This window comes from Scomber scombrus, chromosome 21 (genome assembly GCF_963691925.1).
Source record: "Scomber scombrus chromosome 21, fScoSco1.1, whole genome shotgun sequence".
In the NCBI taxonomy this organism is placed as follows: domain Eukaryota; kingdom Metazoa; phylum Chordata; class Actinopteri; order Scombriformes; family Scombridae; genus Scomber; species Scomber scombrus.
Window position 1 is genome coordinate 14,785,965 of NC_084990.1, and position 17,080 is coordinate 14,803,044.

At 37.6% G+C, this 17,080-nt stretch overlaps 1 protein-coding gene across 1 annotated transcript in view; it reads right to left on the reverse strand.

Moving 5' to 3' along the window:
• Window positions 1–9,523, reverse strand: part of LOC134003112 (zinc finger protein 385C-like) — a 38,842-nt gene extending 29,319 nt beyond the window's left edge. Inside the window, exon 1 of the mRNA XM_062442243.1 lies at window positions 9,280–9,523. Coding sequence (XP_062298227.1) covers window positions 9,280–9,523 — 244 coding nt within the window. The remainder of the gene's footprint in view (window positions 1–9,279) is intronic.
• Between the last annotated feature and the right edge of the window lie 7,557 nt (window positions 9,524–17,080).

Consider the following 17,080-nt stretch of genomic DNA (forward strand, 5'->3'; position numbering starts at 1 on the left):
GTACACTATTCTCTCTTTTCAGAGTATACAATGACCTTATGATTTGCTGCATCTAAAAACTTGACTCATTCCAGAAACAACAGCGACCAAACAAACAAACCACACCTGAGGCAACACTGAGACTTGTATGAATTACTGGAGAAGGCTGGCCTTCAATACATTGTTATTCATTCCACAGGCACTATAATCACTTCAAATAAATGCAATTATTCTCACACAGTCTAACCTGAAACCCTGCCCTCAAATGTCATACAAGTGTTGTCAACACACACACACACACACACACACACACACACACACACACACACACACACACACACACACACACACACACACACACACACACACACACACACACACACACACACACACACACACAATGCCCGTGTCTGCTCTGTGTGCTCCTTGCTGGCTCCTTGTCCACTTGAATAAGAGTGGTATGGTAGCACAACACTGACGAACTCTGACAGTTTTACACTTGATTTCAGGCTGCTGCATTCAGATGAATGTGCAGCGAGACTCTGCCTTAAGCAGAGTGGTCGTATGTCGGCTCCACGCAGCAGCCTTTCATCTTGCAGTGAACCTACTAAACATTGGTTTTGCATACCTCTAGTCTCTGAGTCACATGACATGTTAGGGTTAGACAGACACAGACATTGTTTACAAAGCCTCTCTTAACCTTGTTATTTACCCCATACCAAAATTGTATTCTGAATTTGAATGCTGTCACAACCCATCACATACATGGTTATAGGCATTATAATAATTACGGTTACCAAATATAGTCTGGATATGAAGAGTGGTGCTTTATCTGTCTTCCCAGATATCAAAACAATCCCAAAAAGCAAAATTTTGCGAACATGATAAATCCAGTTTTTGACATGTTTGCTTTCAAGTATTCAAATATATTCACTGACTCTTGAGCACATGTGACTCTGTTTCACATGCAGAATAATGACTCATGTTCTCACAAACACAACCCCGTTGCACTTGCATGAATACCAAAAAGGAACTATTTATTGCAGGTTCAACTCCCTGGATAATTGCAGAGACATCCCTGACCTGTTTAGATGTCATGACCATTGGGAGTATTGTAAAACAGGTGTCTGCTTTAAAGCTATCAGCTGCCGGAGGGTTTTAGTGCCATATCTGCCAGCCACTTAGTCAAAAAATATTAGGAAATGGTGAACAAGCGATCATCACCCCCTTCTCTCAGTCTCTGCATCTCCCTCTCTAGCTTACACTCACTACAGCAGGCCTTAAGACTGTGCAGGCTGGTCGGTGATGACAGATAAAGTGACATCTTAAAAATGGCTGCTTTTGCTCAGCAGCTCCTCTGTATGAAATGAGGCCATGCACACAAAAAATCCGGCTGATAATTGTCCTATTTCACAGCTCACAGAGTATGTTTCTGTGTGTATGTGAGAGTGTCTGGCTCTGTGTGCATATGTGCCTACAGGCGCTTTTTTTGGCGCCATGTACCTACTGTATGTTGGCATACAGCAGGAGAAGAGACAATTCAACCTTCAGAGAGGCAAGTAAATCTCCAGTGAAGCTCTATTTGAGACATTTAGAGATTTTCCATTAGTGTCAAGTCAATTTTATTGATATGGTGCCAAACCACAACAGAAGCTATCTCAGGGCACTCTTTATAAAGAGCAGGTCAAGACTGCACTCTTTAATTTACAGAGACCCAACTTTCCTCATTGCTCATAGTGAAAGGACGCTTTGTTCCAGGAAGAAGAGAAGCTTAATTTTTTATCTTAATCTTAATAATATTCCCTTTCAATGCAAAAATTGCAATAACTGGTGCAGGAAATGTTATCACCTCCCTGACTGACATTATTTTCGGCTGGACTGCAACAGCTGTGAGTGACTGAGTGCCTGTTTTTGGAACCACCTACTTCAACACACTACCGACTAACGCAGTATGCCGTTTGCACTACACACTGCATACTGCTTTTCCAAGTAGCATGCAGTATAAAACTGTTAAATTGATTTAATTTTCAGTATGCTAGGCCAGGCTTAGCTGTTTTCCGTGTTTGGAAAGCGAAAGTGGGTAGTGGGTACACTATCTGATAGTTGAAAGGAGCCAGATCCACCTGTGTTTTGTCAAAAAAAATGAATAACAGGCATCAACAAATTGTCCAATCACATTACATAAAGGAAACTTAGAAACAATACAAATTTGATGCCAATAAAAGGGGCGCAGGGAGCTGCACCCTGTGGAAAATCAGATGCAACAAATTAGAGAGCAAAAAAAATAATGACCAGTTGCAGCACTTTAGTTTGTGGGACCCAGTAAGTGAGATGAATGGTTGGATGCATAGGCTACTGGATTTTTCCAAAACACTATGACATCTGGGTATTTTTTGGCATACTGCACATTTTGCCTTTGTTTACATTCTGCATACTACATGCTACATTTTGGCCAAATCAGTGCATAATGCTAGCACAATGGGTGGTTTTGTGAATAATAGATCCATTATAAGATCTGGATACCAAACTCAAAGATGGCGCCTATTCAGTCCAATTGCTCGCCTGGTGCATGAGCCAAAATAGTCTCTGACTTACTAAAGACCACCCAATTGACAGACAACCTTCAAAGACATCTGACCACTAAGGTATTAACACATTGTGGGATGTCTGTTTGTGACATATGTGACACACAGAATGTCTTGTACTGTAGATACAGTACATGTGGTAAGAGACAGGAAATGAGTAGAATAGAAATCTCCCCCAAAGGATTATTTCTGTATTTTTACAATTTTCCCTTTTCATTCAATACATCCTGTCCTCTCTTCTCTTATCTTCTCTAAATCCTGTTGGACGTAAATAAAAGGAACTCGACTTCCCACTGACTCCTCTTCAAAATAGGGAGAGCTACAGGATACAGGAGCATTTTAGTTTATTGTAGACTCATGGTGCCACACTTGTTCAAATGAATGAATGCCATGTTGGAAGGACCATACGTCAGCAGTGAAAGTGACTGACTACAAAACTCGGGAAAGAGGTGATGCAGAATAATACAGGCTGAGGTAGAACCTTTCTCATAGGTCATTTTTGTACCACCACCATTTGTACTTTAGATTCAGTACAATTATGTACCCTGCTGACTCAATTTATACATTTAACATACAACATACATTTACATGGTGTTATAACTATTGACAAACAATGAGAAAATACAGAAATTTGTCCTGGTGCTTTTAGTTACAAATTACTATTGTTGGCTTGGGTAGAGCGTGGAAAGAAGGAAACGTTTGAATAGACATAAGCTCTTGGGGAGATCACTGATGGATTTTACAACTTATTTTTCTGTTGAAGCATTTTTATGAGTGTGAGGGACATGAACACCCACTTCACTTTAGTCATTCTCCTAATAAATTCTCTTTATATTCCATCATTTATCAGACAGCAAAGTTTACTGCTTTTTATAGTCCAACTGTGCACAAACACATAATATGACTTTAAAGTTACTTTTACAGCATCACAGCTCCTTCTCATTTCCAACAGCTGAATGTCTGAATGTATTTTTGTTTGTAATGTTCAATAAATATATATTTTAGTGTCCATACAGTCATGCCGTACTTGTCACTAAAGCACATACACGACACAAAAGCCACCTCACATTCCTCTACACACGATTGACACACACATACACACACAAAGTATACTGAAAATGAGAAAAATGTAACCCCTCAAGTGAACTAACTCCACAGTGGTCCCGTAGATTAGTGCGGAGTGGAAAGGAAGTGAAAAGTACTTTGCTCCGTTCCCTTTTCAAAAGGGCCCCCAGTGAGAACAACCCTATTAAAATCTCTTTTCATTTGAGCAATCACTTCATGAAGCTAAATAAAGGGAATGCTAGTTCAGCTGTGGGAAGGGAATGGGTATTATTAGGTTGGTTTAATCGTAGCACAGACTGAATTATACTAATAGTCACCTTAATTGACTTGGCTCGTCCTCCTTTTCTCCTCTCTACTGAAACACAGGCGACAGGGAGGATGACTTCCTGAGAAAACTGCACGACATCGTATGAGACCTCACAATTGTGGATATGTTAGATTTTCCTTTTTGTTTACAAGAATTACAGGATGATCTGTTTAGCTATTCTGCCAATATCTGCCTGAAAATTGATTTGTTTTTCTTTTGTTTTTTAATCCTGTAGTGACTCATGTTGTTTTTACAGGATGTTGTTGTACATCAGCTACCACAGACAATGATGCTCAGTGCTATAAATAAACAAATCCAACTATCTTGCACTAATGGTTGACTTGTCCATCTGGTTTTCTGTTGGTTATAAAGGCCACTGCTTTATAATCAACATTATTGTTATTTTGATGTAAATATCACTAGAGTTGAAACAATAAGTCAATGAATACTTTACAGAATATTAATCTGCATTCATTTTCATAATCATTAAAATAACAATTTTCTACCAAAAATCTGGAACTCTGGCTCCAGGTTCTCAAAAAAATTAGGATTTGTTGCTTTTCTTTGTTGTGAGGGATAGCAAGATAAATATCTTCGGGTTTTAAAATGTTGGTCAGGCAAAGCAAGGCATTTAAAGATATCACCTAGGATTTCCAGGCTATTGCAGTGGCCATTTATCATCACTTTTTGACATTTTATAGTCCAAACGATATCAATCACTCGAGGGAAAAATGGCAGATGAATCAGTAATGAAAAAATCATTAGTTGCAAATCTAAATATGACAAATTAGTAGAGGAAACCGGAAAAAAATGGAACTGGTCTGCATCTTTAAATGGATAATTTACTGGCTATTTTCCATCGGCTTTTGGCCCAGTTGCACTTTTGCTCCTGATAAAACCATTTCATGGCTAATTTTAGTCCAAGCAATTGTTTGCTGCACTGCTCAATTTGACTGTTAATTTCACAACAGCCAAAACAAAAGGGGTCAAACGCTGAGGGGTTCATTTAACCGGTTCAGACATGGCAGGTGTGAAATCACTCTGTGCTCTGTGTGGGGAGACGAGAGGCCCTTCACCCTGAGGGACTGACAAAATGAGGCCCATGAGTGAGCCTCAGCTTAACTTTCAATTAGTGGATGAGATGGCTCTGACACTGTGGCCTGCTGCCGGCTGGTTGTTTGAACTCTGTCAGTGTTGATGCCGTTGATGCATCTCGAGAGGTGCACATTGAACAATGAACCTGTTTTTAAAAAAAATGTTATTTGGCATATTTTGGCAAGTTCTCTCATTGCCTCTGACAGCTGTGTCTGGCTCTTAAAGCATGTCGCTATTTAGCATCCTCAGTTGCACCCGACAGTGTAAGACCACCTACTGTATAATGTGACTGTCTCCTTGATATCTCCCACATTATATGCTTCAAAATATATTTTTAAGAATCTAACTTCATCTGAGACGATTCCCTCTTTATTTCTGTCACAGTATAGCACAGTACTCAAGAGATTGTTGGCAGTTTATTAATATTTTCTAGTTTTTTCAAAACCTGGGAGATTGTCCTCAGTCTCTATGAGTGAAGCGTTTAGAGCAGTGGTCTCCAACCCTGCTCCTGGAGAGCTACTGCCCTGCATGTTTTAGGTATCTCCTCACTCTAACTCGATATCAAGCAGCTGAGGCTCGTCAAAGGGCTTGATAACGAGTTGATTATTAGAATCAGGTGTGTTAGAGTGAGGAGATACCTAAAACATGCAGGGCAGTAGCTCTCCAGGAGCAGGGTTGGAGACCACTGGTTTAGAGACTGACCTGTGAGTCTAAACTGGACTGTTTTTATTACAGTTGCAGTGGTGATAATTACTGGTGTAATAGCATTTTGTCACTAATAATAAGGACATAATTCCTTTTATTTTAAAGAAATGTGTCAGTAAGGGCAGCATTACGCCAGCAAACTGGAGCAAAATGGAGGTCATATTACTTTCCAGATTATAAATGTCTTCGGTCAGATACGTATGTCGACACAGCTTCAATGATGCACTACTGTTACTCACAACTGGACAAACACACAGAGGTGAACAATACATCTCCATCATTCCCAAATCTTTATGTTAACCCTGTCCACTGTATAACCTCGACCTTAATCTAAAATGATCCATCAAAAATTGAACTGATTACATCTGTGCTTTTTACTACTGTAAAAAATGAAGAGGAAGTGAAATCACTTTCCAAAAGTAAACCAGTAAAGTTAATTTTGTTTTATGTGTTCAAGTAAATCCAAGTGATCAGTGGTCAAAGAGGAAAAGTGCAATGTGCGACAGGGAAGCTCAAAGGCATGTAACTTTTTTATAAACTTTGCATGTCAACCTTATCACCATCACATTTTAATGGTATAAGATCAATCCATTGCTTCAAGTTTTAGCATCACAAAGGGAAGCCACTCCAGAGCTCCATAAGGTAATGTCATGCAGAAAAGCTACAGTTTCACACTTCTGGCTTGTTGGTAGAGCCAAAGTCTATTTAGCTGTGGGTAATATTTTAGCATGCTAACATTTGGCAGAGTTGTGATTGCCTGATAAATATAGATCACATAAACCACACATATAGCAGTAGGTTGCATAAATGCCTGCTGAGTAAACCACTCTCTTCTATTCAGCAAATTGGCACTATTAAAAGTATGCCAAATTAGCTATTAGCAGTTCCTGTTTACAATGTACACATGGTTGAACAAACATCTATCACTGGATTACTTTGATACTGAGGGATACTTAAAAATGTTGCTATTTTCACGCACGTTTTGGACTTTTAGGTCTAATTCTAATTCAGTAGATAATAGTAGACAATATTATCCTCAGAAAGCATAAGTCTCACTGAATCTAAAAATATGTTTATCATGTCTGTGTGTGTGTCTCTAAAAATCAGTGCACAAAACAGCAGCAAAACTCTTTTCCCCCTCATTTTTCAGACCCTGGCATGCACCTGTCACTTTGACCTCAGACAGTATCTGTATCCACTTTTTGATGTTTTGCTGTCTCATGTTTTTTACCCAGTTTGGAGTGACGTGATTCTTCCTGCTCTGCTAACTCCCTCTGTCGGCCCGAGGAAAGCGTGTGTCTCTTTCCATGTGAAGTCACCAGTTGCTGATTTTCACCTGCTGGCTAGCAGAAATGTTCACCAGGAGAGGTGACATGCACAGAGGTGTGTTATTCTGCACCAGAAAGCTAGACAGTTGGATATGTACCCAGATTTCCATAAATACTGGAACACGTCAAAGCTCCTAATTTCAATAAGTCTAGAAGTTTAAAAGTTTGTTACCAGAAGTCACCACAAACACACACACAGCACCTCTCCCTTCGTACTGGATCAGTCCCACACTTTTAAGTATGAATGATGATCTTCAAAAGCTATTATCTGACACAGAAAAAGTCAATAACGTTCTGATGATAACAGAATGAGGTTGAAATAAGCCAGAAATTAAACAATGGATAAAGTATTAATTTAATTTCATACACTGCGTTAGATTAAAGCAGCTAAATTTGTGTGGTAAGCTACAGAAAGAGACAGTCTCATAAATCAACATTAAAAGTGCCATCTTATTGGCCAGTAGCTCATTACAGGGTTTTATTTTCAGAGTACTGATTGATCAAGCTGGTCAGCCGGGTAGAGTGACACAGGTGGCGGTGAGTGAAGGTGATTAATGGCCCTTCGTAAAAACAGGTGTGCAGAAAATGCTTGGAAATGGCGAGGGGCTCTTCTGGAATAGTAAATATATACTGAATGTGTAATAACTCCTCATGTTTTGCAGATGTGAACGTTTACAAGAGACAACACTACGAGCCAAAATAAATTAACACCTATTTTAAAGAGGTTTATGACATTTCCCAAGCATGTTCTTGGTTTTCTCAGTCCTTTATCTAACTTTAAAAAAAAAAACATCTCTCCTGGGAAGTCTGAATTTGCAAAACCTGCAGAATCAATGTCAAACAATGACAGCTTGTTGTGCCTCCATAATCCACATTTTTTTCTGGCTGGGTTAAAAAGCTCTCTGTCTATAATGCAGCTGAAAAACTTGTTGCAGTGTACAGGCCCGACCCAACTCCTGCTTTGGGACATGTTCGAACACTTACACGGTTAGCAGATATTGGACAAGTGTTCTTGAAATCAAAATCTGCCACCAAGAGGCCTCAGACTCATAAACAAAACAACTAAGCATCTGTTTCTGCCACTTGTACACAGATCTTTTATAAAGGAGAAAATGATTAAAATACGGGGGACAGATAACATAAGAGAACCACTGATAATACAAAAGCCCTGCAGTAAATATCAATTTGGGGAAGCTCATAATGTTCAGTTTTGTTTCAGACTGGAAGAATTGTTGATTAAACTGTGGCCAGTTTGAGGCAGTAGTTTGTGGTGTTGAGCAAATATAATGTTATTATGAATCAGTTTTGGCGAGGGTCTATCGTACTAAGTATTAAACTGTCACGATTTATGGCTGCTTAAATACCAAATTTTTGTTTGAGACTGATGCAGCAGTGGACATTTTGACTTGACGTTAAATGAAGAGCCCAGGTGTAATTAATAAAATAAATTGAAATGCCTAAATGTCCCATTTAGGTGTTAGCATGCTGGGTCACTGGGACACTTTAATGAAATATAGACATTATTAATGTTATAAGTTACACCTGTGCTTTTCCTGCTATGACAAGTCAAATGACTACTGAGGAAAAGGTCAACTCATGCAGGGAGTGTCTGGCCACTAATTTGTCTTAATTTATCTTGTAGCTAGACTAAAGCTGACACATTCTGATGTGAAATTCATCTTAATATTACTCACTTTTGTAGCACATGATTAAACAATTATAATCTACAGCCTAAAAAATTACCATAGAGTTAAGGATGGAAGTTCATTCTTCATTGGAAATAGTTTCACAAATCACTCCCAGCTCCAGGTCCACTTACTAGCATTTCTCAGAGCTTTTAATCACGTCTTCATGTGTGAAGTGCTATGCATGAAATCATGAGAGGTACTAACAAATCCATCTATATGACAACTGAGATAACTCCATCCATTCATAAAGACTGCATGATATGACTGACAGATCTGGAAACAAGCTAGTGGACTTTTAGTTGAGTTGAATAAACACTGAGATTTTCAGTAGAATCATGAACATTATGAGCTTCACTAGACTGCCTGTAGTGACTGTATTGAAAGGTCTGACTGTTACTGTATGTTGACTATACCTTGTTTAATAGTTTAAATCTCGAAATCACTAATAATCTACAGTAAGTCTGTCTTTAAATGAACTTTTTGCACTATTAAATTAAATAGTGACAATCTGTATGTCCCTACAGTACCTGTGCTGACAGCCTTTGCCAGTCGGCGTAGCCTCCTCTGGTGGGTCTTGCCCCTGTAGTGGATGAGAGCCTGGGCGCTTGAGTTCAGCGCAATGTTGCACACCTGGCACATGGTGGCACTGCCACTGGCTTGACGGCGCTCCCGCTTGGCCCTGTGTCCTACCACCACCCTCCTCTCCCCTTCATTGTCATCTTCTTCTTCCTCCTCCTGTTCCTCCCACTGGGGGCTCTTGGGACGCTTCATATCTATAGAAAGAAAAAGGTAATTTAGAACATTGTTGATCAGAGCTGGTGAGCAGTGTAGTCCCCATGTTAGACGTTTCACTCAGAATGTGTGGTTGTATGTTGTTGAAGCCTCCACAGGGGGGCAACAGAGCAGCATGACTCCAGAGCAGAGTGGTATTGGTGTTTTTCTATATTGTGATTCAAACTGCAGTTTTATGTGCACCACCATTATAGAGTTCACTGAAATAAAATTTGTCCAATGCAGAGACATGTCATAGGAATATAAAGGATGCCTATTACTTGGATTTATCTAGTACTACATCCATTGAACGTAGTGTTCAGCGTCAGTATGTACACATTTAAAAACATCCAAATGAATGTGTTCAAAATCGTTGACATCCCATTAATGGGCTGGAATTAGCCGTCCATTAGCTGAAAAGAACGGCCTATCTCTGAGACACATCACAGCAATACAACAGAGTCGTGTACAGTCAGTAGATAAGTATCTTGTTCCAGCTTCTCTCCATTTATCACATAATAAGATTCCCAGGGTACACAAAGCAACGTGTTTCTTTGTGAGAGCGCACAGCCTGATACCTGTAATGGCTGAGCGATTATGGCACACTGACAGCATAAATCAAGCTGCAGCTAAACGTGAGCTCTGCTGCAAATGTGGAAATGTCACCCAAAGTCTAACTGAATTCCTTGTTTTGGTTTTTGGTGCTGAAACCATTATTTGAAGAAAAAAAAAATCTGTTCAAAAAAAAAATTCAATTTGGCTGCTGGAAAGATGAAAGTGGAATGGAAATGTGTTCACTGGAATTCATCAGCCTCCAACCAGCAACACAGACTTCAAAGCTGCAGCCCATCACCAAGATTATTTGAATGATGTTACTGCCGCCTTGCAGTGGGGACACGAGTAACTGCTGCAATAGAAAAATGGTGATGGAATAATGGTTATTTCAACACAACCAGATTTTCGAACATCTGACAGAAGCCTTCCTTTGAATTTCAGGCTGCAACTACCCATTATTTTCATTATTGTTTAATCTGTCAATTAACTTTCCAATGAATTGATTAATCATTGCAGTAAGTCTATAAAAGCTCCGACTGGGACATAAAAGCAGGTCAGGAGTCTGACCAAGAGATGTTCAACACATATAACATACAAATACAATGTGGTCCATGAAGGGTAAAATATGCATTTAAATGTACGGTTGATGCAGGCAATTGTGAAAAATAGCAATAACACCTAATTGTGAGGAAAAATCAACCCACTCTCCAGAAAAGTGTTAATATTATTAATATTGGACCATCTTTTTTTTTTGGTAATTACAAGGCTAAAATATGAAATCTCTACTAAATACAGATTTTTTTTCCCCCTCTGGAAAGTGATTTGCAAAAAAACTGCAATGAAAAAATGGAAGGCATACAAGGTATGGAGGGGTAAAGGAGAATTACTTATATTATTGTTCAGACCAATGTGACCAATGTGTTGGTAGTACCAGACTCCTGCCAAAAAACAGCTGGCCTATCAGATTTCCTGCAGCGGCTTTGTGACATCTGATGATTATATTATTGCCAGGAATTAATTAATTATTATTTTAACTTTTAGGGTTTTTTTTTTTTACATCATTTTTAGAGCTGCAATGATTAATCAATTAATAGGTTAGTTGATCAACAGAATATAAAACTATTTTGATAATCAGTTACTTGTTTTAGTTATTTTAAGTGTTATATTATTTTTAGGCAAAAACACTAAATATTTGCTGGTTTCAGCTTCACAGATGTGATTGAATGCTTTTCTTTGTCATATATGACATACATGTAAACGGAGTATCTTTAGGCTTTGGACTGTTGGGGGGACAAAACATTTTAAGATGTCATCTTTGACTCAGGGAAATCATAAAGGTTTCAGTTTTCTGACATTTTATAGTCCAAATGATTAATGAGTTAATCAAGAAGTTAATTAAAAGATGAAATTGATAATGTAATTAAATAATTGTTAGTTGCAGCCCTAATCATTTTACGTTACTGAAATTCATATTGAACAATATATTTATAGTAGTTTTTAAAAATGTATTTATTTATTAATTGATAGTATTTTAAAATATAGAAAATAAAGTATTTTAATGGTACACTCAACATAACTCAGGTCACTGATTTTCAGTCTGTCGCTGCTCAAATCTCAAGCTTGTGTCTTCAGTCTGCTTTTTTTCCCATCCAACTGTGCAGAATATTCCTGACTGACTCTACGATGATATGAAGCAGAGAAAAGTATATAGTATATCCTCACATAAAAGCTGAAACAAAAACTAATAAAGTTGAACATTTATGCTTAATAAGTGGCAAACAATTAATCAGCAATAAAGCTGTCAATCAATTAATCAATTCACTGAAAATATATTCAAGCACCTCTTTAATTGGTATTAATATAATTTATATATATATATATATATTTGTGTCACTGTTTGTGAATGCAGACCCATACGTCATCTTTTGAAATATCAGAATAGACTGATAGTTTTCCAGCTGCTGTTCTCCGGTTATCTGAGGAACAATATGTGTCTCTGTTTTTCTTAGATGGCTGCTGGATAAGAAACTCAGACTTTTGCTCTCGCCTCCAAAATCCCATCTCAGTAAATGGTCGTCATCACAGAAGAGCATTGATGTGTAGACAACCGACACAGTCAGTCAGAGGGAGGCATGGGCTGTCTTACTCACTTTAAGGACGTCTGCATCGATGAGACTCTTCTATTCAGGGATCTAATGAATAGTGAAACCACCAGAAGTCAGTTTACTAATTGTCTGAAGCTGACCTGTGCATTGTTGTGGCGTAAACATATGACCCATTTAGTCTCTTTTTTAGTTGTGTGTCAGGACTAATGCCAATCACCTGTTGAATTTACCACTGAATATTTACATTAACGTTTTAAAACCACATTGTTGATTGTGCACTATCCTCTATGAACCCTAACCCTAACCCAACCCTAACCCTAAACTCATTATCTTAAAGTTTGGCTACAATTTACAATTTTTTCAAAAACAAAAGGATAGAGAGTTTCTGCCACAATGTCAATGAACAGTAATTCTACACAGTTAACTTACTCGGTTTTATCTGAACTTTCAACCACATCTCATGGTCTTAGTCAGCAAATGGAGTTAATTTAGTAGACCTGGATTAAGCTGTGTTTTATTTATCTTCCATGTTTTGGTCATATGATGGCAACTGAGCCATTTCCATGACAACTTAGGTGACCTACAGACCATTTGCTCAATGCAGACTAGACTATAACTATAGTATAGTTGTATACACTGGCGTATAACATCCAGCCAAAACACCCTTTTCCAATAAACCATGTACATCCTGCATGGGTGCTGGTTATGAGCACAGGCACTCTTTTTTTATAGAAAGTCAAGCACAGTCCAGGTGGGGATGCCCTTTCCTAATTAATACTGTAAACTGCTGTCCCTCGTCAAAGTGTAATTCATCATCCTCACTAGAACCACCCACCCACTCAACTCACTCATCTGTATGTGGTCAGCGGGAGTTGGCACCTGATATTCTCATTACAAAACAGCTTTTAACAGGTTGCCTGTTGGCTGGCAGCTGGTGGTGGGTTTCTGCTGGCACTCACAGTCAGGGCAACTCTTCCTGTCTGGCACCTGAGTGAGCAGCTGGAAACAGTCCAGTCCTCTGCTACAGACCAAATGGCTACAGACAAAATGAGAGACTGATGCTGATGCTATACACACAATGAGCTGACTCACATGCAAACTGCAGCTGAAGGTGCATTTAGTTGTGAATTAGAATGAAAACCCTTCACAAAATGATTATTATAGAAAATTTAACATCACAATATGTTGACTTTTCGTTTTTGCCACTGTTGGAGTTGACTACAGGATGTAATGACATATGTAGCTTGACATAACATCATTCAGTTCAACTCAATGGCCTATTTGGTTCTATAGTGCATTGGATGGTATACTGGTCCAAAACTATAGAGCCACACGGAAATGTATACATTTCTTTTATTTAATAATTTAAAAAAAGCTGAGTATGTCTTATTAACATGGAAAGGGACCAATAATCAAAACAACACTGCATAATAGTTAACATTATTTAACTTGAAACAAAAAGGTTTCAGGACAGTTCACCTGACCAATTTAACATGAAAAAGCATAATTTCAAACTATGTATGAAGACTAATAAGTACTGTGTGTCCCATACCAACTTTAACCACTGTACAGATAATCATCATACATAAGTAAAATTATAATAATATCTACATTACAGTACTACAAAAAACATTATAAGTGCAGTTACATTTAAATTTACTCTGACATGACGATAACATCCTGCAACCCTTGCTAAAACAAAATTAAATGTATGTTTACTCATTTGTGTTATTTGATTCTTGTATCTTATGTGATGTGTCATGCCGACTATTTTTTACAAAGGATTTGACAAATTTGAGGATTCAATTATTAACCTCTGTCAATGTTAGAATAATGTCAATAAAAGAAAGATTGAACTTCAGAATTTAAACCAGTCTTGCTTTTGTCTTTTAAAGTGACCTCCCTTCCTCAAAGAGATGGCAAGCACATGCTCTCATTAATATTTGTTTATTTCCACTGGAGCTGCCACTTAATTATTTTCATTGTCGATTAATCTGTCAACGATTTTGTTGATTAATCAATTAGTATCAGTAGGTTGTTCTATACATATACCAACCTCAAATATATTGTTTTTTTTCAACCAACAGTCCACAACTCAGAGATATTAATTTTCTATAATAGGGGACTAAAAAACTATCAAATATTCTCATTTAAGAAGCTGAAAAGATAATGTTTAGATTGAAAATTGAATGATTTTCAAAATAGCTGGCGATTAATTTCTGTCAATTGACTAATAGATTAAACATTACAGCTCTGATTTCCACTTCAAAGATATACTTCATGTCACAATAGGTGAGACACTGATCTTTCAAAGAACAGGAGAAAAAGTATTTAAAACACAACTGAACAGCGTCAAAGAAATAAAATGAAAATCAAACTTCACGGAATGATGGAAAAACAAACAAGCAAGGACCTGTCAAAGGACAAATTACTGCACTGACCCAACATGAGAGACAATAGGACCTAATTGAGTGTGACAATGAGCAAATGAGCAGAGGGATTGACGCTATAAATACTACATGCAGTACTTACTGTACATGCAAAAAACATAGAAAAATCCACATATCAGTGTACTTATCAGTTTAACTGTGACTTTATATTGTCAATATTACATGTTAATCGGAATTAGTCATTAGAGCATCCTGTTAAAGGAATAGAGTGGTGTTTTTGACATGCGGTAAAAGTTACGAGCTACTTACTGGCACTAATATGCAGGAGACATTAGCTTAGTCCATGTATCCCTTAGTCAAAAATATCCCTTGTAAGATCTTACTGACTCAAGGAGCTGTTTTGTTTCTTCAACAGTTTGATGGCACAGAAAGCTCTGAGTAGTGGTCAAGCATCAGAAACTCAGTATCTATATCAGTGAACGGAGTATCTGCTGTGCTTACCTCTTACTAGTGAAGCTATCTGGCCCCAGCAGCTCTTTAAATACCAGCACTCATCAGCCTGTCTGGCTGTTGGTCCAGGATGAGAATATAAAGCACATGTCGTAAAGGCGGCTTTATGTCTCTCTCTGTTTCTATATATATCCTTTATTTAACCAGATATATGTCCAATTGAATGAAACGATCAAGATAAATGAGATTCTAATCTCATTAACATGAGTGAACTGGCCAACAGAGCAGCATAAACATTGTTACAACAATAAACACAAACAATACAAACAGCAACAACTGTCACAAATTACAAAATGAAGCAAAATGAAGGTAAAATATACTTCTAAACTACTATTTCAGTGAACATTTAGGAGCAATCACATTGACCGAGATCTAAGTTAACTTAAATTCCCCCATAGTAATCAGCTCCGTTATGTCTCTGACCTGATGACCCTCATACACTCCAAATCATTCACACAGCAGCATGACACAAGATACTTTTCAAGGAGGTGTGTGTTTGCTTCACCAGATACAGTAAGCATCATGATTTTATTTTTGACTGGTTAACAACCAACAAGCCATTTCCTGTTCTAACTGCATGTATGAGGTCAAATCCAATATCTTGATGTTGATATTGAAACATTTCATAACGATATTTTGGTCAGTACTTTTATTTTTAACAAACATTTATGACAGGAACTCTTCAAATTTGATTATATTTGGTTATTGTGTGATCAACATATGTACTGTACTGAGTGGGATATTACTGATATTTATCTATTCAATTTCAATTCAGTTCTATGTATACAGCACAAAATCAAAACAGAAGTTATCTCAAGGCACTTTTTACATAGAGCAGGTCTAGACTTAATTGAATTTAAAGAGACACAACATTTCCCCCATGAACAAGCACCTAGCGACAGCGGTGAGTTAAAACTGCAAAGAAACCTCAAGCAGAATCAGCCATCTGCCTTGACTGTCTGGGTTCATTTACAGGCTGAAAAGCTCCAATTGGTCACTAATATTGACCATGACAGTGTATCAGTCTGGCTCTGTTAAATATAGTTTAAGAAAACACATGTAATCATGCTGATTTTTAGAACCCCAAACTGTCCTGTGGAAATAATAAAAACACTTTCTTATATTATATAAGTGAAAAGCTATTAAATAACAACAATTAACAGCCTCAATAGGAAAAGAGAAATAATGATTCACAGACATCCTTATATGTACACACCAATAGGCTGGAAGCTTCTATGGGGGTAAGTGTGGTTAATTATCCAACCCAGTCACAGTGAATACCATTTCATAAATCTGAGTAAAATTTTCCATTTTCTTTTTTCTTTTACCAATTTATTTTCTCTTCTCTCTTCTATTTCTGGACTTATATTCTGACATTGGAATGTATTAAGAAGTTTTACAAAAGCCTCTTGAAATATTTTGGAATTGGGTGTAGGAATTATTTTCACCTGAAACATTGTTGTAGCTTTGGAGTAAGTGTGTGAGAACTACTCTTTTGCTATTGGTTCCTTTTTTTCAATGACATTAAAACACATATCACATACTGTTATCTTGACTAAATGCTTGTTAAAGGTTTTAGGGGTAATCAGTTTTTTCAGCATGTGTAGAGAACAGAAGATGCATATTCTAACCGTCTTAATTTTTCCCAGTAACTTGTTTCCTGGTTTCCTTTGTGCATGTAAACACAGCAAATGTCTCCTTACTGTACAAAGTAGTGTATGACATCTCTACTTGAGCACTAAAAAAAATACCATCAGACCATGACATCCTTCGAACAATCAAAATAACTCCCATTTACGATGGAAGGTATAAAAAAAAATTGTTCTCATGCTTGTAAGTTTCATCACTCCACTAAACTTTCCCAGCCAACAGCATGCTCAACATCTTTGCTTTATAGCCTAAGACAGCTGCATGGAAATGACCTGTCAGCTTCATAAACTACTCTATCAAGGGACTCACTTGTAACTACAGTGTAATGTTCTCCACATGGATGCCTA